Source organism: Tenrec ecaudatus, chromosome 17, assembly GCF_050624435.1.
Source record: "Tenrec ecaudatus isolate mTenEca1 chromosome 17, mTenEca1.hap1, whole genome shotgun sequence".
Classification (NCBI taxonomy): Eukaryota; Metazoa; Chordata; class Mammalia; order Afrosoricida; family Tenrecidae; genus Tenrec; species Tenrec ecaudatus.
The window spans coordinates 56,699,223-56,727,198 of NC_134546.1; the positions used below are offsets into that span (position 1 = coordinate 56,699,223).

General features: G+C 40.8%; 1 protein-coding gene across 4 annotated transcripts in view; it reads right to left on the bottom strand.

Moving 5' to 3' along the window:
- The window catches only part of NEO1 (neogenin 1), a 201,943-nt gene that overhangs the window by 89,546 nt on the left and 84,421 nt on the right, over positions 1-27,976 (bottom strand). For all 4 annotated transcript variants that reach the window (XM_075535791.1, XM_075535790.1, XM_075535788.1 and 1 more), the window contains exon 5: positions 19,957-20,093. In XM_075535791.1, coding sequence (XP_075391906.1) covers positions 19,957-20,093 — 137 coding nt within the window. The remainder of the gene's footprint in view (positions 1-19,956; positions 20,094-27,976) is intronic.

Sequence of the window (27,976 nt, forward strand, 5' to 3'; positions counted from 1 at the left end):
TGATACTCAGTCACACCAAAGAGTGAGAAGCTCACATTAGAAACAAAACAAAGAACCTCGCAGCTGTCGAGTTAATTCAGACTCACCATGGCCACAGAACAACGGGGTGCTCTAGGTACTCGGGACAGCCACTGCCAGCTGAGTAGATTCTTACTCACAGCCACCCGCACAGGGTTTCTGAGACCGCGAATCCTTAGGGGAGCAGAGAGTCTCCTTTTCCTCCCACGGGATGGCGGATGGGTTTGAACCACCACCTGTGTGGTTAGTTGTCCAAGGAACACTTGACCTTACCTGGCCTCGAAGCGCTCAGTATGGAAGATGTAAAAGGAGCCTTGATGGTCCATGGGCTGAGCATTGAACCGCCAGCTGCAAGGTCAGCGGTTGGAACACACCAGATGCTGTCATGAAGTTACAGTCTTGGGAATTCTAGGGAGCTGTGACATGGTCCTACGGGGTTTCCGTAAGTCAGAATTTACTCACTGGCAGTGGGTTTGGTTTTTAGTTTTTATCGAAGGTATAAAGGATACTAAAAACATACCTCTCCCCCACCCCCACGTTACTAAACTCTAAACCACCTGCCAATGCTACTACCCTCCCCCAGAGATAATCGCCATTCACATTGTTAGGGGGTGAGCTTCCCAAACGGTTTTCCACGAATGAGAGGGATTCAAGAAGTTTGTGAGAAAGTCCATTATTTTTCAACTCCATTTTTTCCAGGAGCTTTTTGAAGGCCCTCATATTTCAAACCACGAATCAATGAATACTATTCTATAAATTACATTTTTCTCTTCGGTTTATAGACCAGGGTATATATGTAGCCACTTTATTATAAAAAAGGGCGATGTTTCAAATAACTGGGGTGGGGGAACAGTGCTGGAGCAAATGGCGATATATTTGGGGAAACTATAAAGCTAGTTCTCGAACTATTATAAAACCAAGGGGGTCAGGGATCAAAAGGTCAAACTCAATACAAAAATATTAAAGGAAAATGGGGGAAGTTTTCGTTCCAACGTGTGTATATGCTTATGTGCATATGAATGAATTCATAGAGCCTAAGATATCCAACTCCAAAAGGGAAATTATCAACTTATCTGACGACCTAGAAATGAACACTTTTCTGTACGATAAAACACACCTCAAAATGAAAATAACTGTCACGGCACCTCTAGGTGCAGTTGTCATAATTGTCCGTCCACCAACAGGTGAATGGACAAACAACTGCAGCATTTCCAGACAATGCAACAATTCTTAGCAATGAAATCATGAATATACACTCCGTGGGCTGAATCTTAAGTACTTAGGCCAAGTGAGAGAATGAAACAAAGGAAACACATGCACCGTGGATTCTCTAGATGACACACACAAATCTGTAACGACAGACGGCAAACAGACCAGTGGTTGTTTGGAGCTGAAGGTGAGTGAGGAAGGCCAGGGGGAGAAATTACCAATCGGCACAGGGAACTTTTGGAAGTGATGAGTATGTTTGCTATTCTTGATTGTGATCATTCCAGAGGTGTGTATGCAGAACATGTTATCACACACTTTAAATATGTGCAGTATGTTACATTAGTTATGCTTCAACAAAGCTGTTTAAAAGACAAGTGAAGTCACTTAAATAAGTTACTTGTAATTCACATGACAAACCGGAAATTGCAGAATACATTTTTAAAAAGTTCCACGGACAAGCCGACAGAAGACAACTCTTAACATGAAATAAGATGATCGCGATGATTGACACATAACCGCACCCCCCAACCCCCACTCCCAGAAGCCATGGGAGAAGATAGTGGTCGGTGTAAAATATGAAAATAATAATAATTTATTATATATCCAGGGGTCACAAGGGTAGGTGGGGAGTGGGGTGGGGGAGAAGCTGACACCAAGGGCTCAATAGAAAATAAATGTCTAAAAAATAATGATATCAACATGTGTACAAATGTGCTTGGTACAATTGATGTATGGATTGTTACAAGAGCTGTAAGAGCCCTCAATAGAACATTGTTTGTTTTTTTTAAAGAACAATTAAAAGGAAAAATACAAATTGTCAATTAAAATCTGAAGGCACCAAAATTTATAAGAAATTTTATAATATGACTTAATCGTCAAAATTATAGATATGCCTAAGGAAGAAAAGAGAACAAGATGTGTAAATGTTTAAAATTGCTCCTAGGGATTTTCATAAAAAGAGAGCTAGAAGAGCGTAAAGCTGTTATGCTCAAGGAAGTTCACGGCAGTTTTCTTTGTCGTAGTAAAACAATGCAAGCAACCTACGTGTTAATCAGGAGTACAGAAAAATGAACCAAACATATTCATTTAATTAAACACAATATAACAAGGGCCAACAGTCCACTTTTGGACATTAATTCCTACTGGAAGACAGTCAAGTCCATTAATTGAGGTACAGTATAGCTGCTTTCCTTCTGCAGGAACAGAGCTGCATGATTATGACGGAGACCACAAGGTCCCCAAACCTCAAATATTTATTATTTTATCCTTTAATAAAGTTTTCCCCCCATAATGTAGATGTGACCATGATACCAAACATATAAAAAATTGATTAATAGTATCATTTAGTTTTCCAAGCACGTGAACTTTTTAATGAAATAGTTTAGGATTTATGAAGTAAAAGGTTAATAACAATGTTATTGGAGGAGAGATCAAAGATGACTTTGATTTTCTTTTTAATACTTTCTAATTTTATTTCATTATGGGGGTATATAATATGAATAATTCTTATAATTAAAAAAGTGATTAACTTCCTATTTTTGTATTACCAATTTGATGTGTGGAAAAATCATTTTGTAATCTCATTATAAGTCTTTGAATAAGTGAATATAGTTCCCCAAGCAATAATCCAATCAAAACCACTAAATCTTCATTAAGCTCCTTCTGAACTACCAAATTCCTCAACTCCAAAGACAAAAAGCTTGCTCTTAAACATGATCTTTGTTTATAAAACTACTACTGGCATATTTATTACTTATTACCATATATGAATAGGAAAATCCTTGTATTTTTTCCATATGCAAATTAAAGTATACACACAAACTCCACAATCCCACAATGCAGCCTCTGGAGTTGTGGTGGTGCAGAAGGTTACTTGTTGGGCTGCTAACCACAATTCCAAACTACGTGAGCTGCTCCCCAACAAAAAGGTGAGCCTTTTTATTCCCAAAGAGAGTCACGGTCTTGGATACCCACAAGGGCAGTCCTACCCTGTCCTCTAGGGCCCCTGTGCATCGGAAGTGACTCCACGGCAGTGACTTTGGTTTGGGTTCAAAAAGATAAATGAATGGATTTGTGTTCAATCAATACAAACTGATCCACTAGCATGCCACGTGCAGACCCAGGGGAGAGGTTCATTTGGCACAAGCAATGGGGATAGGGGGCTGCTGTCTGTAGACAATTAAAAAAGAAAAAGAAACTGACTAAAAATTCGTCTTTTGGTATCACCAGCAATTCTAAACGACGCTAGTGATACATAAACAGTCCTTCCAGCATAGCTGAATACTCCCCTTCCTGCGTGGTTAGCTGATCCGTGCTCCAGAAAACCATGTTTGCAAAATAAGGAAGAAGCGATGAGACGGCGTGGGACAGAAAGTGGTGGTGTATCTCATAGTCTCAGCAGGCACTGCTGTGTAAACCTTTCATTTCAAAAACAGGCATATAGACATAGGTAGCTACCCTGGATTACAAGGTAAAATGCATCTCCCACATTTGGAGTAGTTAAAAATAATGCTTAAAAGCCAGTCGGGGAGATGAAGGAGCCCAACGAAATGGTACAACACTGTATGAAGTGTACAGCACTAGGAATCAGAAGCTTTAGGCTTTTAATTCTTTGTCTTCAAGTGTGCTTTGTGATCTTGGGAAAGCACTTTTCTTTAATAGGAAAATTCAATGTGTTAATTAAACAAACAAGTATATTTAAAGGATTGACCAAGAATGTCATAAAATGTGGACCTCATTGAATGGAATACACAGGAATCAAATTGATTATATCTATAGAAAAAGATGAAGGTCTAACTCAGCATCATCAGTCAAAATAAGGTCAGGGCCTGACTATGAGACAGACCATCAATTGCTCAAGTTCAAGTTGAAGCTGTAGGAAAAATTCTTAAGGCAATGAGAGTGAAAACACAATCTTGAGTATATTCCACTTGAACTTAGAATTATGTGACTAGATTTGATGTAGTAAAAACTAATGGCCAAAGACCGGATGCGCTGAAAGATGACACCAAAGACACAATGAGGCAAAAGATTAAAAAATAAAATTCACTGCCATCAAGTGGATACTGACTAGTAGTGACCTGGGAGGAAAGAATACAACTTACTGTGAGAGGTTTCCTAGGTTGTAAATCCCTTCAGGAGCAGAATGTCCCATCTCTCTCCCAGTTAGAAAAACAAATGGAAAGGAAAACAGAATTTGGGGCCTTCCAAAAGCTTTACCGCACTGCATTATAACGATACCGCTATAGGGTTTTATAAGAGAAAAGGGAACTCGTTTTGCCGAATATCAGTTATGAGTCAACCATTATACCATAGACTTTACCTAGTACATATCTATAATGCCTCAAAAAAATAAACTATAACCATATGTAAAAAGTAGTACTCCGTTACACAATCACTAGGTTTTAACTATTACGGACCCACCAAAAAAGCCAGGAATGACTCTGGACAATGGTGTGATAGACTATAGATCCTCTAGTTCTCCTTGACTTAGACTTCAAGGCCAAAATCCACATACAATTTCCCTCACAGATATCATGTAATGGAAATGTGGAAAACAAAATTTCTCCAGAGTTTAGGGAAATGACGCTTTCCCAGTTTTAATTCAGACTTTGCATTTAGATATTTTAAACTACTTATTATTGGATAAAGACAACAACACCTGCTATCAGGCAGAATGCATTAGAAAGTGGATTATGGTAAATGTATTTAGGTTAAAATTTAGCACCTTATCATTTGATCTCCCTTTTAACCCATCTTAAAGTTGTTCTAGTTTTTAATGTTTTATGCTTTCTTTTCTATTTTATTTTGTTATTGTTGTTCGCTTTTTCTGTTTTGTATGTTGTCCAGTATATGAACTGCAGGATGGGTGAATCTACAGACACTGTAACTGAATGAACGGTTTCTTGAGGGTATGGCAGGGGAGGCTGGGGCCAAGCTGGGAGCTAACAACAAGGAGTACAAAACAGAAGAAAACGTTATAAACCGATCGTGCTAATAAATGTTTGTTAATGACCAATAACCATATGTCAAAGTGCACATTATTGATCTTCAGATAATTGTACATTAAACTGGACATTAAAACCACACAGAGTTATGACTACACACTTCAACAAGGGTTATAAATTCATTAGACAGACATTAAATGTTGGTTGAGGATGTGAAGCAACTAGAACGCTCATACACATTGTTGTTAGGAGGCAACCTTACACAGCCACTCTGGGGAAAAGTCTGGCATACTATTAGAAATACTTCTCCCCAGTAAGAGAATTTGCAAAATGGTTAAGCCTCAAAGTTGCTATGCTATGTGAAAGAAACCTTATGCAAAAGTCTTTACATATATATAAGTATGTACAGACTACATGATTTCATTTATATCAAGTTTTAGAATAGGTGTACTAGTCTGGGTACTTTAGAGAGACAAATCCACAGATACTCATATGTATATAGAGAGTTTTATATAAAGGGTAAGTGCACATCAAGAAAACATCCCAACCCAGTGCTGCCCAAGCCCACACGTCCAACATTCACTCATTAACCCATATGCCTGACACCAATCCACAAAGTCCTCCTCCATCTCACAAAACACACACTATGATGCCGACTGCAGGAGGAAAGCCGAGTCAGTGAACGTGTAAACATCTCAGCGCTGGCAGGGGTCTCCACACGAATGTTCCAGCACCCAGGGCTGCATCGGGGTAGGTCCATGTGGCTTCTCCTTGGGGATGTCTTGCAGGAAGTGAGCCTTGCTAGCTGAAGCAGAGAACTGGCCAAGGCAGCTACACCCTGGTCCCAACATCAGAAAGAAAGATACCCAAGAACTAGAAAGGCAAGGCTCACCAAGCCATTTATTCCTCCGCCCTTCAATTAACCCCACATGTGTTTATCAGCCAGGTTGGCACAATAAACTTTAACTATCTCAATAGGTGAAACTAATCTATGGTAGAAAACTATCAAAAGAAGAGGTGCCTCTGGAGTAGTAAGAGAAGATGTCGGGGGAAATCCAGGAGGGAGCTTTCTGCAGGGAGAGCAAAGGCACGGGCATTTGTTGGGCACCATCGACAGCACGTGTCGTATTGGGACGGTGCCTGTGGGTAAGTTACTACGGATCACTAGAAAGACGGAGTGACAGATCTGGAGAATACAGTCATTCCAGCGCAATGTCAGCAGTCGGCTCTAGGTGGTATTTGCTGTAAAATTCCTTTTCAACTTTTTATTGTGAAAATTTTCCATCACACAGAAGTGTGAGGGGGAAAAAAAAGAAAAGAATTTTTCCATAGAAAAGAAAAACATCCGTTACCGCTCTCGCATTCTTATCACTAGGAAATTACTATGATTAAAAGTCTAAAAGGGAAAGAAAAAAATCAATACCTCTGTGTGCAACAGTGAAGAGTAAAAATAATACTCATAAGACAGAAATGGGAAGGGGTGGTAAAAATTGGCAGCTGGCCAAGTGATTCTCTGTCTTGAAAATGAAACACAACACTCAGTTCACCCATTAATCATTCCTCAGGATTTCAAAGTTCACAACTTACCAGGTCTGTCTATTCAAAATTCATCTTCAAAACTATAACAGCAACAACAGTGACAAGTACTCACTGCCATTCAGTCGATACTGACTCCCATCAACCCTGTAGGACAGAGCAGAACTGCACCTGTGGGTTTCCAAGACGGTCACTCTACGGGAGGAGGAAGCCTCATCTTTCTCTTAAGGAACGGCTGGTAGTTCTTGAGTTAGCAGTTCAAGTCACCGCTACGCCACCAGGACGCCATTCAAGCCTCTGATTGCCATTGCATTCCATCTTTCACAGAGATATTCCTAAGATCCAGTATTTTTAAGTGTTTAAGAGGAATGTCCATTTCTGGTTCCTATTTTATGTCAAGAACTCAATAAACACATTTAACTTGTTAAAACGATCAAATGTCATTTCCCGAACTAGAAGCACCTCAGCCAAGCGGGAGAGAATGAGGCTGAGAGAGAAAGTCGGCATGTGACGTTGCGGCAGTCCTCAGCTAGGAATGGCCAATTACGTCTCTGTGTCGGAGTGTGCTCTACTTCTCATTTCACCTTCACGATGCTCCCTGCTAGTTATTTGCAGGAGGTACTGAATTAATAAGTGAGCCTGCTAAAGAAGCGAGGAGCCCTGGTGGCGTCGTCTAACACAATGTGCTGTGAGTCACATGGTCAGCAGTTGGGCTTTCTACTCCCACAAATAGTTACAGTCTCGGAATCCCACAGGGGGGTCCACTGTGGGTCAGCACTGACTCAATGACAGTGAGTTTGATTTGACTTGGCTTAAAAACTGTCTTTGATAATGCTTTTAAGATTGTCCCTGAAGCCATGTATTTGTAATCATGCAAATGAAGGAAAAAGAAAGAGACAAAGGATGAATGAAAATGTATGACTGGAAAGATGTACGGACGGACTGGGATGCAGAGATTCTACCCCAACTAGCTTCTGTTGGAAAACTTCCATGTTTATCTATTTTAGATATTTGGTTTCCAAGAAGATTTATTTGAGTTCCTTGGTGGTAGTGGTGAGTTTTTAAAGTACAGAAATAATTTCAACCCCAAGGTTGGACCAAAAGACCAGCACAATGTTGGGAGTTCCTGGGTGGAGCAAATGGTTAACACATTCAGCTGTTCCGCAAAAGGTTGGAAGTTCAAGTCTACTCAGAGGTAGCTCAGTGGAATGACCTGGCATCTACTTCTAAAAAATAAAAATCGGTCTTTGAAAATCCTCTGGAGCTCAGTTCTACTCCCCACACCCACAGGGTCTCTTTGGTGTTGAAATCCACTGGAGAGCAACTAGTGGTCCATAATTACAAATGGAACTGGGGGTGTGGGGAAGGAGAAATTACATTTAGATTCCTTTATCGTTGTGGCAGGTAGTCTCAGAAATCCTCTTCCCCGTGTGTGCACTGAGCTTTCAGATAAACTGGGGGTAAGCTGCTCCTGCTGAGGACTAAGGATTCGGAGCTAACACCCAGGAGAAACCAGACCGACCACGGGGTTCCTCACACGAGGGGACTATTTTTCTAGTGCCCTTTTGGAGCATTTGATTTTAACTTTTTAGTAAGAAAGGGGGTCATTTCTTTACCCATAAAACTGCTCTACTTCCCTACTGTTACCAATTCTGGCAACCATCCCATTAAGGAGCAGAGGGTGATGAAAATGAAAGGTGAGAATGGGAATAGACGGGGCTCCCTGTCTTGAATATGAGGCATGCATGCATGGGCAATAAGAGGAAAAGCAGCGCCATTCTTCCTGGCACGGAACTCTTCACTGGTGAACTTGAAGGAAAGCGGCCTGGCTTAATAAAATAGCAAATACTATACGGGACACATCCCCTCAAAAAGAATGCGTATGTAACAGACTCACGGAAGGGTGGCTAAGTCCAATGCCTAGGAGATCTGAGCGGGTTAACAAAGGAAAACTTGAAAACTCAAAGTCATCACAGATACCTCAGAATGTGTAGAAAGTACTATTACCAAGAATGATAGCCAAATCTTCCTTTATTTCTGGACTGGAAGAGGCATGCATTTGCCCTCAGAGTTCAATGCTTTCTTACACTCTTTTGTTAAAAAGTGAAAATATGCTCACTCCTCTGTTGTCTAATCCTAGACGAAGAGGAGCCAGGCCATCATGCACAGATCTCGGTGAGTCTAAGCACAGAAGTAGGAGTGAATGGCCTGGTGCACAGACTACAAACATGGAGCGATGGTTATCTGAGGGATGGTAGTCTAGGACAGAGCGCAGCAAAAGGCCTGTGAGAATTCTGAATGGTCTAAGAATGAAACAGATCCACGTGAGTACTCAAAATATCAATCAAGAAAAGCAAAATTAAGCGACAATTCAGACCTGTGGTTCTCAACCTTCCTAAAGCTGCAGCCCTTTAATACAGTTCCTCATGTTATGGTGACCCCTCAACCATAAAATTATTTTCGTGGCTACTTCATCACTGTAGTTTTGCTACTGTTATGAATCGGGCACCCCCTATGAAAGGGTCGTTCGACCCCCAAAGGGGTCATGACCCACAGGTTGAGAACCACTGGTTTAGACAGAAAGGATTCTTTGAACTCAAGAGAGACATATTTAAGATTTATGACTGCCTATAATGCCTAATGCTTATAATACGCCCTGGTGGGATAGTGGTTATGCAGTAGGCCAAATTAATGTCAGCAGTTTGAAACCACCAGCCGCTTCATGGGAGAAACACGGGGGGTTCTGCTCCCACAGAGTTCCAGTCCTGGAAACACGCAGGGGCGGGTCTACTCTGTCCTATAGGGTCGCTATGACTCAGCATCGACTCGATGGCAGTGAGCTTGATTTTTTATGATGCATCAGGCAACTTCCTCATGCTAAATGTCACACAGAAGTATTCTTATATCCCCATTGTAAGAACACTGAGGCTCAAGTAAGCGGAGTAAGCTGCCAGCGACGGGGAGACAAGGTCATGCCTCCAAAACCATCTCTCACCACCAGGCGCATCAGCTTCCTTGCACGAGGTGACATGCTAATTATCTCTTAATCATTCTATGGAAACTAGGGCCCGGTGTCTGTACTGCACACCTGCGTATCAGTCCCACAAAACCTCCTCCTGACTGCAATCGTGTTGGCAAGGGAAATGCCCCGCTGCCTCTTGCCTGGGGCACCAGCAGCAGCAGGCAGGCTCTTCAGGCATGCGGAATGGCGCTTCTGTTCTGCCACATTTCCATAGTCAAAAAGCACACATCCGTATCCCACAGAAATCTTGATTCTAACCTTATGATATGTTTCATGTGGATAATCCTGGTCTTTTCTAGAATACCTGCAAGTTCTTTCTGAAAGTGGCCAGTTACCATGGAAATGAGATGACTGTGGTGGTTCAGAATAAATTTACATAACGATGAGAAACTTATTTCAAGCTTATAGAATATGGAATTTGTCTGAAGTCAGCAGAGCCACCAGTGCAATAAAATTCTAAGAATTGCAAACCAAGCCAAGATAATTCCAGTCCCAATATAGGATTATGAAACATTCCTAGTCTTCTAATTCACAACTTTACAAAATGTAAAGTTTGTGAAGTGGCATTCTGAAATATTCCAGGCACAAAAAAATATACGGTTAAGAACGCATGATAACCTATGTTCCAACATCGTCTCTAGAGGTGGGAGGGTTACATTCATTTGTTGTCAAGTACGCCATTTCATGCACTGCATGAGGTGCTAAAGACATAAAGATTAGCAAACCCAGCCATGTCCTCAAGGAACCCAGTCTGGTCAGAGAGAAAGACATACACCTGAGAAGAGTTGTTAAACACAAGAGGGAAATTACATAAGGGAGATGCGCAATGAAGAATGTGTACAAAGTTAGAGAGCATGCAGTGAAAGAGGCTAGAGGGAGGATAGAAGGAGATGAGGCAAGAGTCGGGGTTTCAGAGAACTATTCCACTCCATTCTGAACAGCACTGTTCCATTCAGAGGAGAAACATCCTATTGTTGTTGGGTGTCATTGAGTAGGTTCCCACCCATAGCAACCCGTGTGCAGCAGTATTCTTACTACCCACTCTAAGCAGTAAAAACAGTAATACCTACTCTAGGTAAGAACAATACAAGCAAAAGCTCCACAGGTTGCTACAAGCAGCTAGTTGTTCCTTTCGAGATTCAATGGCCTTGAGGAGCCCTGGGAACCATGGACTTGGACTCCAGTGTGCTCTTTACTTGGCTTTTGGAAGAGATAAGACCCCTTCCAGATAAACATATATAAGGCATCTTGTCAAAGCAGTAGACTATCTTATGGGTTTGGGATTAAAGATGACAGTGCCCAATGCACACAGGATTGAATACTGCAGCCACTTAGCGGATCATTCATTTTTAACAGTTCACTGTGTGTTGTTTTGTTTTTGGTGTGTGTATATGTATGTGTTTTAAGTTTTCCTTTGTGTATGCAAACTACCAAAAGATCAAGAATGGGAATTCACAGATGACCAAGCGCTGTTTAAAAAGCATGCATGCATATGGTGGCCGCACAGGGACCTTAATTGTATAAGTTAGGATAATGGTTTCCCTTCCTCCAAAATAGTTTTCAGGGAAGATTAAAAGAAATCTGTTTCTTTTATATTAGAAGTCTATAAAAAACAACCACCAAGGTGTAAAGAAAGACATGAAGAATAAAGTAACCACAGACATCCACTCACATTTAACAAGGTCAATAAAAAGTTTCATTATATAATCCTTTATGAATAATCTACTATGATAGAAAATGACAAAGACAGTCCCTAGTTTATCGGTGGTGCAGAAGAGGCACACAACCCAACCAGGGAGAAATGCAGGTAAAAAGGGTAATGTTTTAAGAGAAGAATCACACATAACGGTGAGAGGGAGGTTAAAAGGACTATGAGGATTTTAGCTGGAGGGGAGATGATGTAGGTGAACAGAGCTGTCGAACAATAATCTGTTCAGCTAAATGCTATTTGGTAAGGACGATTCCATCTCCGTCCCGGGTTATATGCAAGAGGGCCCGGAAGGGGCTTATTTAACGAATCTTTATAACAACCATTAAACAAACTTACAACAAAAAACTAAGGCACAAGTGTGTGGAGTAATCTGGTGAAGTTCACGCAAACTAGGTGGCAAAGCTGAGAATGAAACCCTGCACACTGGGGCCAGCATGCGCCCATCCTTCTCCGCGGCGCTTCTCCAGTAGCAGGAAACGAGCTGACAGTGACAGGTCTGGGTGTGCTTTATACAGATGCCATGAGGAGTCAGCATTTTACCCCGAAGTCAAGAGAACAGAGAAGTCCACTGAAGGAGAGTGGATGGAGAGTGTGATGATCCTGAAGCAAAGAAAGGGAAGTGAAATTTGGAAGAAGACAACTGTGGAAAATAGCTCAATCTCTCAATGGGAGGTGGGAGGAGGGGAGGGCAGGCCCAGGGGAGAGGGGAGGAGAATATCGTCCTAAAAACAAGGTGAGCAGTTTCTCCGAGGGAGAAAGACAGGGCTTTCTACTCCCGTAAAGCATTACAGTCCCAGAAACCCACAGGAGCAGTGCCACTTGGTCCTACAAGGGTCACTCGGAGGTGGCATTGCCTCAATGACAGTGAGTTTGGCTGGTAGCTAGAAAGACCATGCCCCGTGAAACTTCAAAGGTTGATTAATTATGTGCATTTGCAAAGTCCAAGGATGGCCAATTGAGAAGGATTCAAAGTCCAACAAAAATGCAATGAAAGATTTCTCCTTTTTGAAGGAGGGGAGACCTGGGGATGTGGTGGTTACATGTCCCACAGGGTTGGCAGTCGGACACCTCTAGCAGCTGCTCGGGAGACAGACTGGGCTTTCTACTGCAAACAGTTACGGCCTCGGAACCCCCAGGGGATCGCTGTGTGTCAGCACTGACTCCATGGCTGTGGGTATAATGCGTGTCCTGGACTATTATGCATGTTGTAGGGCAGGAAGAAAAATCCCTGTCTTTTTTCTTATTAACAAAAGAACTCATGACCCATTTTAAGTGTTATCAACAATTGGAGATGACAGGAAATACATGGTGGCCTAATTCACGTCACAGCATGCGCAGAATCACCAGGAGTCGATGATAAAACAAGACATGTGAGAGATTTAACAGATGAAGAATGAACTCATAACCTCTTCTCTATGAATACTCACTATGGCATTTCCTGAAGCTGTAACTTCTTTGAAAACTAACGGAAGCCAGGCAGTTATGAATATATATACACACAACTATTTTTCATTAACGGCTGTTCCCCTCACCCAACCATTAACTACCAGAAAAGTTTAAAAACCTTTTAAGCTTTTAAAGTTATGGGACAAAGTTCAAAACAAAATTTTCCCAAATATGTTTTTTGGTACACAGTGGCTTCTCATTTTTAAACAATACAAAAAGAAAACATGGGATGTGACACAATAGCAGTACAGCTTGAATTAACACAATGGCCCTCCCCTCCGAGTGCAGAAACAGCACTAACCACTGGAAGCCTCCCTGTGCCGCCAGTCCCAACTCTGACTCTCTCCATCCTCTGACACCAGGCATTGATACTGTCTGTCTTCACCCTTTATACAATTATGGAACTGGACCATCGGTATCATTTTATGCCTGGCTTCTTTCTTTCCAAGCTGTTTGTGAGATTTATCTACATTGTTTGAGAAGCAGTGGGCTGTTGATTTTCATTTCTGATTATACGCCACTATATATGACTGGAAAACAATAAAAAGGATCTATTCTACAATTCACGGACATTTGAATTGCTTCCAGTTCTTAGTGAATAGAATGGTGAGCAAGGTAATGCGCATGTATTCTGGTGCCTCTGTTTGTACACTTCTGATGAGAACACTGCTAGGGCTGAAACAGCTGCCAACACGGAATGTATCTGTGTGTGGATTTAGTTGGTTCTGCCAAACAGGATTCTAAAGTAACTATATTGTATTAGCTTTTCCAGGTTCTTCGTCCTAACCAACACCTAGTATTTTTAGTCTTTTTAATTTTAGCCATTCTGGCAGCGTGAAGCTGTATCTCATTACTGTGTTAAATTGCATTTTTCTGAAGACCAATATCAATCAGTTTTTTAAAAGTTTAAATAGCCACTTGGAGATTTTCTACTGTGAGGCAGGTATTCAAGTCTTTGCCCATTTTCTATAGGTTTATCTGTCTTTACCTCACTGATTTATACAGTTCTTTAGAGAATCTACCCCACGGCTGACAAACTTTTTCTGTGTGATGCTAAATACTTTAGGTTATGTAATATCCTCTTTATCATGATTTTTCGACTCCTCTTTTGTAGCATGAAGGCAGGCATAGTCAATACCTACATAAATGAGCGAGGCTATATGTCAATACAACTTTATTTAAAGGTTGTAAAGACATCTGAACTTCAGAAAATGTTCCCAAGTCACAAATGATCTTCTATTGAGTTTTTCCAACCATTTGAAAGTAGAAAATACATTTCCACAGAAGATCAACTTAGAAAACAGAGGACTTGAATGACACTAAACCAACTATACCTAACAGAGGGGTTAGCCATAAAAAATTCACTCAAATTATCCATCAACTTTTCATTCCATTTCCCCACAAACTTTTTGAAGCCACCTCAAACATAGCACATTCCGTCCAACTACAGAACACACCTTCGGCTCCAGTGCACCTGGGTCTTGTCTTCTCCCGGACTCCAATAGAGATAGTTTGGAAACCCACAGAGGGAGTTCCACTCTGTCCTACAGGTCAATACGGGTAAGAATTGACTCCAAGACAATGACTTTAAGTAAGAAAGTAAGTCTGAATAAATCTTTAAAGATTCAAACCAAGAGTTTATTGAATTGATCCTTAGAGCAGTATCTTCTCCAACCACAATCGAAGGAAATGTTTGCTTCATTCTATTGTGTAGAAACTAATGAACATTTTATTAAACAACCAAATCAATGAGGAAATCTCAAAGGAAATTAGAAAATATTTAAAAATGAAGTAAAATGAAAGCACGATATAGCCAAACTTAGGGGCTGCTGAGCAGGCAGTGCTCAGTGGGAAATTCATAGCTGTAAACGCCTAGATTAAAAATGATGATGGACTCAAATCAATAACCTAACGTCACACATTGAGAAATCAGAAAAATACACCATCAAATAAAAGCTCTTAACACAGGTCAGAAAATAAATACATAAAACAGAGAATAGGGAAAACCAGTAAAATTTAAAACACTGATTCTTTGAAAAGATCAATAAAATCAGCAAAATTTTAAGCTAGACTGACAAGAAAATTGAGGGAAGAAACAAATAACTAAAATTATAATAAAAGTGATTATAGTACTATGGGTCCTACATAAATTAAAAAGGTAACAAAATGCTTTAATGCAGATGAAATGAGTAAATTACTAGAAACACAAAAGTAATGTAATCTGACTCAAGAAGAAACAGGAAATCTCAATAGATATTTCAGATATAAAGGGATTGAATGAGCAATCAAAATTCTTCCAGTAAAGCAAAGTCCTGGAGCGGGCAACTTAATTCTACCAGACATATAAAGAGAATTATTACCAATCCTACCTCCAACTCTCCTGAACATTAGAAGACAAGGGAAGACTTATTAGTCAATGAGGGCAGCATTAGCCTGATACCAAAACCAGATAAAAATACTGAAGCGAAGAACAGACCAATACCCTTTGAAATATCAATGCCAAAACCTCAACAAACTAAGAGCTAACCTAGTCTAACAATGTAATAAACAATTCTGCATCATGATCAAGAGGCTTTAATCTCAGGAATGCTACGATGTTTGACTATAAGAAAATCAAGGGAAGGCCTCAGACTCTCAACATTCAAAAAACAACAGCAGGCTCTTCACAACTGATGCAGAAAAGGGAATTTGACACAGTTAAGAACCGAAGGAAAATTGTTCAACATGAGAGTGTGAAACATTTCACCACTAATATACATGAGCCCTGGTATTGCTATGATTATTTGGCTGTTAAATGCAAGGTCAGAGGCTCAGCCCACCAGCCTCTCTGAAGGAGAGAGCGGAGGCAGTCTGCTTTTGTAAAGATTAGTTTGGGAAACCCTTTGGGGCAGTTCTACTTAGTCCACTCTGGTCACTATGAGTTGGAATCAACTCAATGGTCATGGGTTTGGTTTGAGTCAAGAAGAGCACATTCAATGGGAAAAGGCAGAAAGCTTTTTCCCCAGGCTCAGAAAGAAGGCAAAGATGCCGATTTTATCAGCACTATTCAACACTGTACTGAGATTCTAGTCAGAGCATTTGGGCAAAATAAAAGACATCCAAATTGAAAGGAAAGAAGAAAAGATAGCTATATTTTCAGATCACACGATGCTCTGTGGAAAATCACAAAGAATCCACATGAAAGCTAGCTATTAGAACCAACGAATGAATTCAGCAAATTTTCAGAGGACAAGATCAGCACACAAAAATCAGTTATATTTCTCTACACCTGCAAGGAATAAGTTAAAAATGAATTTTTATTTTTAAAAAACTTTGATAACAGCTAACAGAATAAAACTTCAGGAATAAATTTGTCCAGAGAAGTTAAAGACCACGGTACACTACAAAAGAAAAGAAACTGCTTTTAAAAAAAAAAAAAGGAAACATTTTGGTAGACTTACTTGGTTGTTAAAATGTCAATATGAACCAAAATTATCAATACATTTAGCACAATGCCTATCAAAACTTAACATCCTTTTTGGGGTGCATATGGAAAAGCTAATTCTCGAATTCAAATGAAACTGTAAAGGGTCTTGACTCGTGGGGACCTCCTATCAGAGCTCAGTTTCGCAGGGTTTCCTCTATGAAAGCACATCACTAACTGGGCCTCTCTTCCACGGTGCTGCTGGGTAACTTACATTCAAACCACCAGCCTCCAGGTTAAAAGTGGAGCGCAGACCATTTGTACCACCTAAGGACCTTTCACACATCCCTGGAATGGCTCGTTTCTAAGGGGTGGGGAGAATAGCAAGAGTTGTCAAGAATACGAAAAAAGCAGGACCCGCATGCAATGCTGGTAGAACCATAAAATGGCATAGCCATTGTAGAAAACAGTTTGGTGTGTCTTCAACACTTAAGCATAGAATTATCATATGAGCCAGCAATCCCACTCCCATGAGTATGTCCCAAAGAACTGAATGAGAGAATTCAAACATCAATGTTCATTGTAGCATTAGTCTATATAGTCTATGGATATTAGTCACAATTTGTAAGGTAAAATTGGAATCATGATAGTAGGGGATGAAGCATTAAAGAACTAGAGGAAAGTTGTATGTTTCATTGGTGCCATACTTCACCCTAACTCTCTCGTCTCTTCCTTGTGACCCTTCTGTAAAGGGATGTCCAATTGTCTACAGATGGGCTTTGGGTCTCCACTCTGCACCACCCTCTCATTCACACTGCTATGATTTTTTGTTCTGGGTCTATGATGCTTGGTACCTGATCCCATCAACACCTCATGATCACACAGGCTGGTGTGCTTCTTCCATGTGGACTTGGTTGCTTCTCAGCTAGATGGCTGCTCGTTTATTTTCAAGCCTTTAAGACTCCAGACACTACATCTTTTGATAGCCGGGTACCATCAGCTTTCTTCACCACATTTTCTATGCACCCTATGGATATCTTTTATAACTATTTTGGGAAAGGGACTTAATCAAGGCTCACCCATTGTATTTAGGATACCCACTCCCACCACCAATACACACACACACACACACACACACACACACACTTTTTTAAAGGAAAACTTTAACTCCTTGATGTTTTTAATATATGTTACTCTGATGAATGAATATTATGGAAAACTTTGCCTTTTTAACCATTTTAAATGTACAATGCCGTGGCACTAATTATATTTGCCAGGTTGTGTTGCCATAGATGCCTTTCTTTACACCTTCATCCGTACTTCTTATTTTGTTTTTCTGATACTTGTCAATCTAGTGGGTGTGAGAAATTACTGGGTGGTGCAGAGTTAATGTGCTCAGCTGCTAACCAAAAGGTCGGGGGTTCAAATCCACCCAGCGGTGCCTAGAAAGTAAGATTTGACCATCTAATTCCAAAAGAAAAAAAATTGTCAATTGAAAATCATATGGTGAAAAAAAAAAATCTTATGGTAAACAGTTTGTACTGTCGCCAGAATGCTTCCGATGGCATTTCACTGCGATTTGATTTGCATTTCTCTTGTAACAGTTAAGGACACCGAGTAGCTTTTTATGGGGCTTACTGGCCATTTTTACTTCTTCTCTGGGGAAATGTCCATTCCCAAGTCCTTTGCCTGTTTTTTAATTGGGCTACCAAGTGTTTTCTCCCTTCCTCCAGGTTGTCTCTTTACTTTCTTGGTAAAGTCCTTTGTTTGCGTATTTGCTTTGCATTGTTATGAATTACTAAAGTACATTAAAGTGTATCACTATAAAAAAGTGTACCATTTTTACTGTTATTTTTAATACTCTCCTTATAGTTATCACTTTTTAACTTTTCATATTTTGAGATTATGTTATGAAACATATAAATATTTAGAACATTCTTTTTCCCCCGTAGGTTAATTTTTATCAATATCCTTTATCAGCATCTTTATCTCAAATACTGCATCACACATAAGGATATAGCTTACTTTGATAATATCTACACTAGTTTTCTCCTGGTTAATTTTTTGCCTCGTTGACCTTCTTCCACATTTTAATTTCCAATTTTAATGTACCTTTATTTTTAAGATGTGTTTTATACAAGCGATGCATCGTTGGGTTTCACAAAAGTCAACACTAGGTGTACACTAAGGCTTATTTCTTCACAGGTGATCTGCTCTTAGTCTCTGGAAGCTTTTAGAAGTGCATGTTTCTCTGGTGCCACTGCCGGAAAAGCATTGTTCTGCTGAGCACACGGTCCAAATTCACCAGCAGCTCCTCAGGAGAAAGATGAGCTTCTGCCTGCAAACCTCAGAAACCTTATGTCTGGTCACTAGGATTCAGAATTGGCCCAACTGCAATGGGGTTTTAGTGCCACTGCAACAAGTCTAAAAGTGGGTTTTTCTTTCTCTCTCCTAATTAGCTGCTTGTAAGCCTTTTCAATCTAAGGTCTCCCATTTTTAATGCTGGGAATTTTATTGTTTTCTTCAAATAATGTCTCCATCCCTTTTTACTCTCCTCGAGGAGCCCCACATCTTACTTTCAAATCTCTTGGCTTCAATTCTACTTATTCTCTCTCCTTATCCTGACTTCTGCCTTCTCAACCAGCTCCTCAAGCTCAGTCTCCAATCACGCCTGTGTTCGCCCGTTGTGTTTCTGCAACTGCTGTGCATCACCCAACCTGCTGCACTCATTTTTATTTATAAGTCTGAGCTTAAAGACAGGCTAATGTTTCTATTTTTCACACCTAATCTTTTTACTGGGATCTACGTTATTATGATTGCTTATTCTTAATATATTTACCCTGCTTATTTTAAATTTTGGTCAGTCTTTTAAAATAATTCCCCGTAAGATAAACTGTATTATTCCCTTAGTTCTTTATTTAGTAGCAAGTGTACTGAGCAGGTGAACTACTGTCTGTGAACCAATGTTCTCTTAGGGTTTAAGTCACTCTATCTGATAAAACATATGGTGAAATGATTCAAAGCCACGCCCAAACAGCACCCAAGAAGATAAATGTAAGGGACAGCGCAAGCAAAGTGCCACCGCGGCACCACAACATCACTGTTGTTCACTCCCACTTACTGGGAATTTCACAGACACCTCCTCTGCTCGGGTGTTCAGCTTTAAATTATTTGGGAAGAAAAGCAATGGGGATTTGGAATCTTCCTTGGTGGAAGTCTCCCCATCTGGAAGCCCAGAGGAAGTGAAGCACTGAGACAAGAAAGCAGAACTGGACCCTTTAAGATGTGCCGGATGACAGCCTTCTCCATACTACTCCTTACATGACCACCCCTAATACAAACAGCAGCCGCTCACCTGAGTTCTGACCATATTCTTGTTACTATTCTTGGAACCTTGGCAAGCATTAGTGCTTTCAGTCTTCAAACAACCCTGTGCGGTAAGAAGTCTCAGCATCTTCATTTTACAGATGAGAAAAATGAGGCGCTAGAGAAGTGAAGTAAGCTTCCTATAAATTTAGGGGTGGTAAGAGCCAGAATTTGAACCTGGTCTGAAGCTCAGGGCTTTCCGTACTATGTTAGACTGCCTTTCCTGTATTCACGTGAAACTAAGAGCAATCACAGGAGGCACACGAGACTTTCATTTAGATGGTCAACCTTTACACACCTTGTACTGAAAGCTCTGCCTGAGCTTCGATGGTCTCATTTCCGTTATCAGCGATACAAAAATAAATCCCAGCATCATCCTCAGTGATATCGCTGATGTCCAGGCTCCCTCCTGCCAGCAGTACCAATCTTCCAGAGCTGCAGTAAAAGATTAAAAAAAGTGATGTCTTTTAGTACTTGGAAAATAATACCTGAGAAACTCGAATGCAGATAGGGAAAACACTGAAAATAGCAGCACACTGACTCATAAGGCTACAGAATGACAAACGCTCGCAAGAAATTTGTCATAATTTAATTCAGTGAATTTACTTCACTCCTATTCTGTCACAATGAATTTGACAACTTTTTGGACAAACATCTTTGATCATTCCAGCTTTCCAAAAGGACAGTATTTTTGTGACAAATTCTACTTCTACCTCTACCCCATATTCTTACTACTCCAGGCAAATCAAGCAACTTTGAAGTCTAGAAGCAACTTGAGGGACGCTCTGCCACCACTGTGCCACAGAGATATCTAAAGAAACGAAAGAGAAAGGGGGTAAAATCTCAGCTCGGAAATGTCAGTCATGGGGCCCCGGGACTCCCGAAAGCTCCCTGGAATGCCCTGGCTAGGAGAGACAGGAAAAGTGAGCAGAGGGGCAGTTCCCAGCGAGCTCTCTGCATGCTTAATGGGCACAAATCAGCTGCACCACGCCCAGATCAACAAAGAGGCTGACAGACACACAAACAACTTTATGGATCCATGCAAGTCTATTTAAAGAAAATATTTCAAGAGAATCCAAAAGCATCCTGAAACATCAAGGAAGAAGTCACAAATCAATATTCTGATCAAGTTTTTTTTTAATAAAATGAACAAGCTTGGCTAACTTAAAAAATCATAGACTGAAAATCAAACATATAGAGGTTCCTGATGTGATCAAGGAATGAAATTAATTCTAGAAAAAAATTCATAATGCTGCCACTTTGAAAGTCATCTTCACATCTGCAATCATTTCAAAACCTACCACCCAAGACAACATGAAAACTGCCATACTTTCTGAAGCCCCCTGGTACATATGAACAAGTTAAATAGAATGTACCAAACTAATGAGCATCTGCTTTAAAGGGCAAGAAAATCAGCCCCCACTAGAACGGTTGGCTACTCCTCTGCTGGGTAGTTGTCCCATTTTGTGTTGATTTTCATAGGCCAAATGTGTCTCTCAATCTTAGTATTACATACATTCCCATTCTGTACCTATGCTCAACGCAAAATGCTCTGATTATAAGTAGGGTTTTCATATTCTGTCCCTAATGAGGAGAAAAGGGTACAGGGATGAACTATCCCATGCTATGATGCATTCTAACTCTTGCTCTAAGTAAATAGATTGGATTAAGTTTCAGTATACCGTGAGCTTAGATAATTAGTCTTCCTGCGTCTGACAAACAAGATTAGGTTTCTGCACGCAGAAACTTGAAACCAGAATCAAATTTGACAACTTCTCCATGGGAAAACTACCCTTCAAGGTCATGACTAAACTTAATCAACTGGCCTTCCTATCTGAACCATCCTAATTATATTCCCAAATCCCAACTTTATGAGACGGAATGGGAGAAGATAACATATAATGGAATACAGCAAGCATGATGGGGTTAAAATAAGATAGTGTTTTGGTCCCTCACAAAATATGACAAATTTACAAAATTTAAAATGATTACAATCTCACACAAATAAAAAATCAGTTATATGTACATGATACCCAGCTGAGGTGAAAGTAAATTAAAACACCAGTTAGTATAATCTTTCTTGAAATGAAGTATAGTAATTTATATCTAATAATTATACTCAAAAATATCACTTGCTATATTTTATACCTGATATTGGTGTAACTGAGTGCCAGCAGAGGAGTAGCCGACCTTTCTTAGTGGGGCCGATGTTCTTCCCCTTAAAAACAGCCTGGAAGATGCTCATTAGTTTGGTACATTCTATTTAACTTGTTCACATATACCAGGGGACTTCAAAAAGTTTGTGGAAAAATTCCATTATTGTTTCATTCCCTTTTTTCTATGACTATTTCGAAGCCCCTCACAGGATGGCTTATAGTAACAAAGCAATCAAACCTTTAGAACCCCAAGATCCAAAGATACAGCAAAAGTAACCACTAAGTGAAAAAAAAAAACAAGTCAGTAGACCCAAGGTAAGTTCTGCTTTGTGATACATAAGGCGTGGGTGTGCACTTGTGCATATGTAAACACATGTGTGTTCCTGACCTTGAGAAGCCTGGGCTAAGTGTGGAGGAGCCTGCTGTGTGAAGGAGACAGGCTATTTAAGCACGGGAATCACAAGATCAGATTTCATGGAGAAATAAGAAGAGCCGGAGAAGACTAGAGAAGCACTCATTTGGATTAAGAAGTTGCTGCAATGGCTAGACTAGCTGGTAAAGAGACTAACCATGGTCTCAGAGCAGGGGTAAAAGGGAGGCAAGGGGCACCGACACTCTTCATGGGGAAACAGAGACAAAAAGATGAAAAGCCCACACCACGGTATTTCTAAGAGCTCCCCCCACTCCGCCCGCCCGCCCGCCCGCCCCCACCCAGGAGCGGAGATCTGAAGAAGGAGGAGGATTAACTAAATGGAAGGGAAGACTAGCAAGGGAAGGCCAAAGGGATCATGGAAGGATCACAGCACACCTGAGGATGTGACAGAAAGGCTTTGAAAGCCAGTTTAAGAATTTGAATCCTTAACCTAAGAACCACGAGAAATTTACTGAGTGTTTTAAAAAGTGATTAGTCACTGCTGTCGAGTAGATTCCAGCTGGTAGTGGCCCCACAGGGCGGAGTAAAGCTGTCCCTTTGGGTGTCCAAGCTTATGGGAGCCGTCAGTGTCACTTCTCTCCCACAGAGAGGAGCAGCTGGGTGTGTCCCACCGACCTTGGTGCTAATGGCCCTACACTTAATTCAGTGCTCCACTAAGCTTCCTTTTAAAAGTGGTTAAGAAAGGAAAGTGTGCGAGCTGAACTTTGACGATTCCAAACCATCCTTTGGAATGAGGCCAGAGGACAGGTGGGCTTGAAGAGTTAGAGGCGTGCAGGGACAGAGGTGACAGCTGACAGCAGCTTGAACCAAGTGAAACCAACACAGACGGATCCAGAGACACGCAGGCCTCGCAGATGGCTTGCAGAGAAGATGGGGAAGAAGTCAATGTTGACAAAGACGCCTGGTGTGAGGAGAGTCGATGAGAAGGGGAGAGCGGAAAGACAGGCTTCTGTGGTTGTTACAGAAGGAGGAAACCAGGTAAGGGGGAATTCCTGAACACGCTGGAGAAGCTGTGATGACCTGGAGCCCAAAGGGCCTTCTTCTCAGATAGCTCCTCTTCTAAAATAGCAGGAAAGGAAAAGAAAGGTGGGTGAGTGCCACCTTGTATCTATTCTGCTGGCGCAATATTGATTCTCTCCTCGGCTTTTTTCCCCCTGAAACATTTTGCGATAACTGTAGCTTCACATGCATTTCTAAGAACGGATACGGAGATCGGCTGTCACCAGAGACACGCAGTTGCCCTCACTGGTACCATCCTAGTGCAGTATCACAACCAGGGTACGAACACTGATAAAGCCAAGACACGGAACAATGGCTTCACTCCTACACCCCTCACAAGGCCTTTTATAATTACACTCACTTCCCTCTCTCCTTCCTGAGTGCCTGATAGCCACCCATCTGTCAGCCATCCTGGCCGTGCTGTCATTTCAAGAAGGCTATGTACAGAGTCGTACAGAACACATCATTTTCAGATCGGCTCTTTTCACCCAGAATAATTCTCTGGACAGTCATTCAGGTTGTAAGGTGAATTAACTGTTTACTCCTCTAATTGCTTCATAAATATTTCATGGCATAGATATCCTATAATTTATTTACCCATTCATTCACAGAAGGACATTTATTGTTTCTGGTTTAGGGTTACTACAAATACAGCTGCTAGAAGCATTTTTGTGAGAATGTAATTACTGCATATACTTGCGTATAAGCCGACCCAAGTATCAGCTGAGGCACGTACTTTTACCACAGAAACTGCATTTTAAAATGTGCTGAAAGCCCAGGGACAAGGGAACAACAAGTGGTCCAAAATTAGTGGCGAGGAGGGTATAGGAGGCCTGGTAGGGCTTGAGCAAGGGTAATGTAACTGAGAGAAAATGCTGAAACCCGAATGAAGGCTGAGCATGATAGTGGACAAGAGGAAAGTAAAAGGAAATAGAGGAAAGAACTAGGAGGTAAGGACATTTACAGAGGTCTAAATACAGGTACATACATATATAAATATATTTATTTATGATGATAAGCAAATAAATTTAGGTGCATATATTTATATGTTTAGTACTAAGGTCACAGACGGACATTGGGCCTCCACTCAAGTATTCCCTCAATGCAAGAACACTTTATTCTATTAAACTGGCATTCCATGATGCTCACTTTCCCGATATGATCGCTGAAGACAAATGGGTACATAAGCAAATGTGAAGAAAGCTGAGATTGCCCAACTATTAAAAGATATACTATCTGGGGTCTTAAAGGCTTGAAGATAGACAAGCAGCCATCTAGCTGGGAAGAAACCAAGCCCACCTGGAAGAAGCACACCAGCCTATGTGATCATGAGGTGTCAAAGGAATAAGGTTTCAGGCATCAAAGATGGAAAAATCATATCATTGTGTGCTCACCTCCCCAATACAATCACTGAGGACAAATGGGGGCTTAAGCAGGTATGGTGAAGAAATCTGATGGTCCCAGTTATCAAAAGATATAGTGTCTGGGGTCTTAAAGGCTTGAAGGTAAACAAGCGACCATCTAGCACAAAAGCATCAAAGCCCACATAGAAGCACACAAGCCTGTGTGGTCATGAGGTGTCGAGGGGATCAGGTATCAGGCATCAAGGAACAAAAATCACATAGGTGTAAATGAGGGGGAGTGCAGAGTGGGGACCCAAAGGCCATGTGTGGGCAACTGGACATCCCTTACAGAAGGGTCACAGGAAGGCGACAAGCCGGTCAGGGTGCAGTATAGCAACAATGAAACATAAAACTTTCCTCTAGTTCTTTAATGCTTCCTTCCTCCCACTATCATGATCCCAATTCTACCTTACACACCAGCTGGACCGGAGGATGTACACTGGTACAGATGGGAACTGGAAACAGGAAATATATGACAGATGAATCCCTCAGGACCAGTGGTGAGAGTGGCGGTACCAGGAGGGTAGAGGGAGGGTGGGGCAGACAGGGGGAACCGATTACAAGGATCTACATAGAACCTCCTCTCATAGAGGCCAGACAACAGAAAAGTGGATGAAAGGAGGCATTGGACAGTGTAGGATATGACAAAATAATAATGACTTTTAAATTATCAAGGGTTCATATGGGAGGGGGGATGGGAGGGGAGGGGGGAAATGAGGAGCTGATGCCAGGGGCTCAAGTGGAAACCAGATGTTTAGAGAATGATGATGGCAACAAATGTGAAAATATGCTTGACACCATGAATGGATGTATGGATTGTGATGAGCGCTGTACGACCCCCCCCCCAATAAAATGATTAAAAAAACCAAACCCCCAAAAATGTGCTGAAAAACTCGAGTATATACGGGCTTCAAATATTAAGGGAAATTGTTCCACTATCATTAGCTAAAGAAAAAATTTTTGCTGGTCTTTAATTTTCTCAGAAGACACCTGGTGGTGTAGTGGAAACACACTGGGCTGCTAACCTCAAGGTCAGTAGTTCCAAACCATGAGCCACTCTGTGGAGGAAAGATGAGGCTTTCTACTCCTATAACGAGTTATGATTTTGGAAGCCCATGGGGCAGTTATGTCCTGTCCTATAGAATTATTACGAGTCAGAATTGATTCTATGGCAGTGCATTTTGTTTTCTGAAGTCTGACTATAGTATATTGCAGTGTGAATTTTTCCTTTATCCTTTTCCAAATGGCTCCATTTCAAAGTGTTATAAATGATAAAAGCATGCAAAAATACATCACACCCATTCTCCAGTAAAAAAAGAAATGTGTGGCATTTATTTCCTTAAGAATTCTGTCAGCCCTATTTCCTTCCTTTCAGGGGTTTGATGATACAAATAATCTTTTGATATTGTTTCACAGGTCCCTAAAGCTCTTTTTTTGAGGAAATCAAAATGCATCAAAATGACGTATCGTGTAAACCTACTGTTAAACACACAAACTCCTTGGTTGGTCAATTTCAAAGCAAAGTAGTCTCATCAGGGCCATAAACTGATCTATCCTTTTCTCAGTAAACCATATACTTCATTTGCATAGGCTACAACTCATCTCATTTGCGTAGTCTATTGACCAATCTCTACAAGGCAGGCTGCAGCACAGGACCTTACAAAAATACCCCAAACCAAACTGTTTACAGCTTGCCCAGGAAGTATCAATCAATCTAGACAAAAGTAACAAGCCCTTTTGGGTAGGAAACTAGGGAAACTCCTTGGAGCTTAGAGTAAAAATTGCGCAAGCGGTTTTTCTAATGAACCAAGGCAAAGGGTCACATAAAATAACTCATTTCACCATGAGGCAAAAATAAGACTTAAGGAATTCACTATCATGTTGTCCCTTGGGTGCCAGCATCCCTAGCCAAAATGGCTTCATCTCAACCTCTCAGTCTTCTTATGTAAATAATGCCTAGGGATATAGTTATATTTAGTGAAAGGGGAAAGTTATCTACTCCATCATCCCAAAAGCGGAACTCCTCTCTTTGTTTTTCCAAAATAATTTAAATGTTACTGTCAATTGTATAACATCAGGCATTTTTGTAACTTGTCCCTTTGCATTTGGACCCAATTACTATTATTCCCCTAAAAATAACATCATTTGATTACAAAATTACATTTTTCTTTCAGTCAGCTGGCAGAGTAAAAGTTATGTTTTCTGAAAATTATCTTCCTTTTAAATAGAGCCACATAATAAGTGGGATGCATTTCCACTACTGTCTTGGATTTAATAAGCCACATTTGGTTGGACCTCAAAAAATTTGATCTATATATTAAATACATATATTAATTCTTAGGTATTTATAAAAGCCAGAAAAATGTTTTTGAAATACTGCCAAAGTGGTCTTAAGATTAGTGAGTTAGTTTATTGTGCCAACCTGTAGGAAAAACACATGTGGGGTTCATTGAAGGGTGGAGAGAGATGGCTCGGTGAGCCTAGACTTTCTAGTTCTTGGGTCTCTTGCTTTGTGATGGTAGGACTAGGGTGCACACGCTGCCTTAGCCAGCTCCCTGCTTCAGCTGGCAAGGCTCATTTCCTGCAAGACATCCCAGAGAAGAAGTTGCATGGACCTACCCGATACAGCCCTGGCTGCTGGAGCAGCCATGTGGAGACCCCTGCCAGCGCTGAGATGCTTACATGTTCACTGATTCGGCTTTCCTTCTGCAGTCGGTGTCAAAATGTGTGTTTTGTGAGCTGGAGGAGGACTTTGTGGATTGGTGTTGGATGTATGGGTTAATGTTGGACTTTGGGCTTGGGGAGCACTGGGTTGGGATGTTTTCTTGATGCACACTTACCCTTTATATAAAACTTTCTTTTATACACGAGTTTCTGTGGGTTTGTTTCTCTAAAGTACCCAGACTAACACAATTAGCAATAGAAGCAAGATATTTATTTAAGATATTAATATCTTATTTAAGATATTTTACTAGACCCAGCCTATATAGACTTCTAGCTACTTTCCCCTTTTCAATTTCTATACCTCTTTCTAATTTTGATCTAAATAACTGATTAAGTTCCATCTACATCTCTCTCTACAATGTTCTAACAGAAACAAAGACATCTCAAGAAATCATTCTGATTCACGGAGACCCTATGTACAACAAAATTACATATGGGGCTTACATTCTATTTCAGAAGCTGTTACTATTGGAGAGCAGTGCTCTAAACAAGTATTCTTAACTGGGAGTGCTTTTGCCTACCAGACATCTAGGATAGCCAGAAACAATTTTGATCGTCACCACTAGGGGTGCTACTGACCCATCTCATGATTGAGGCTAGGCG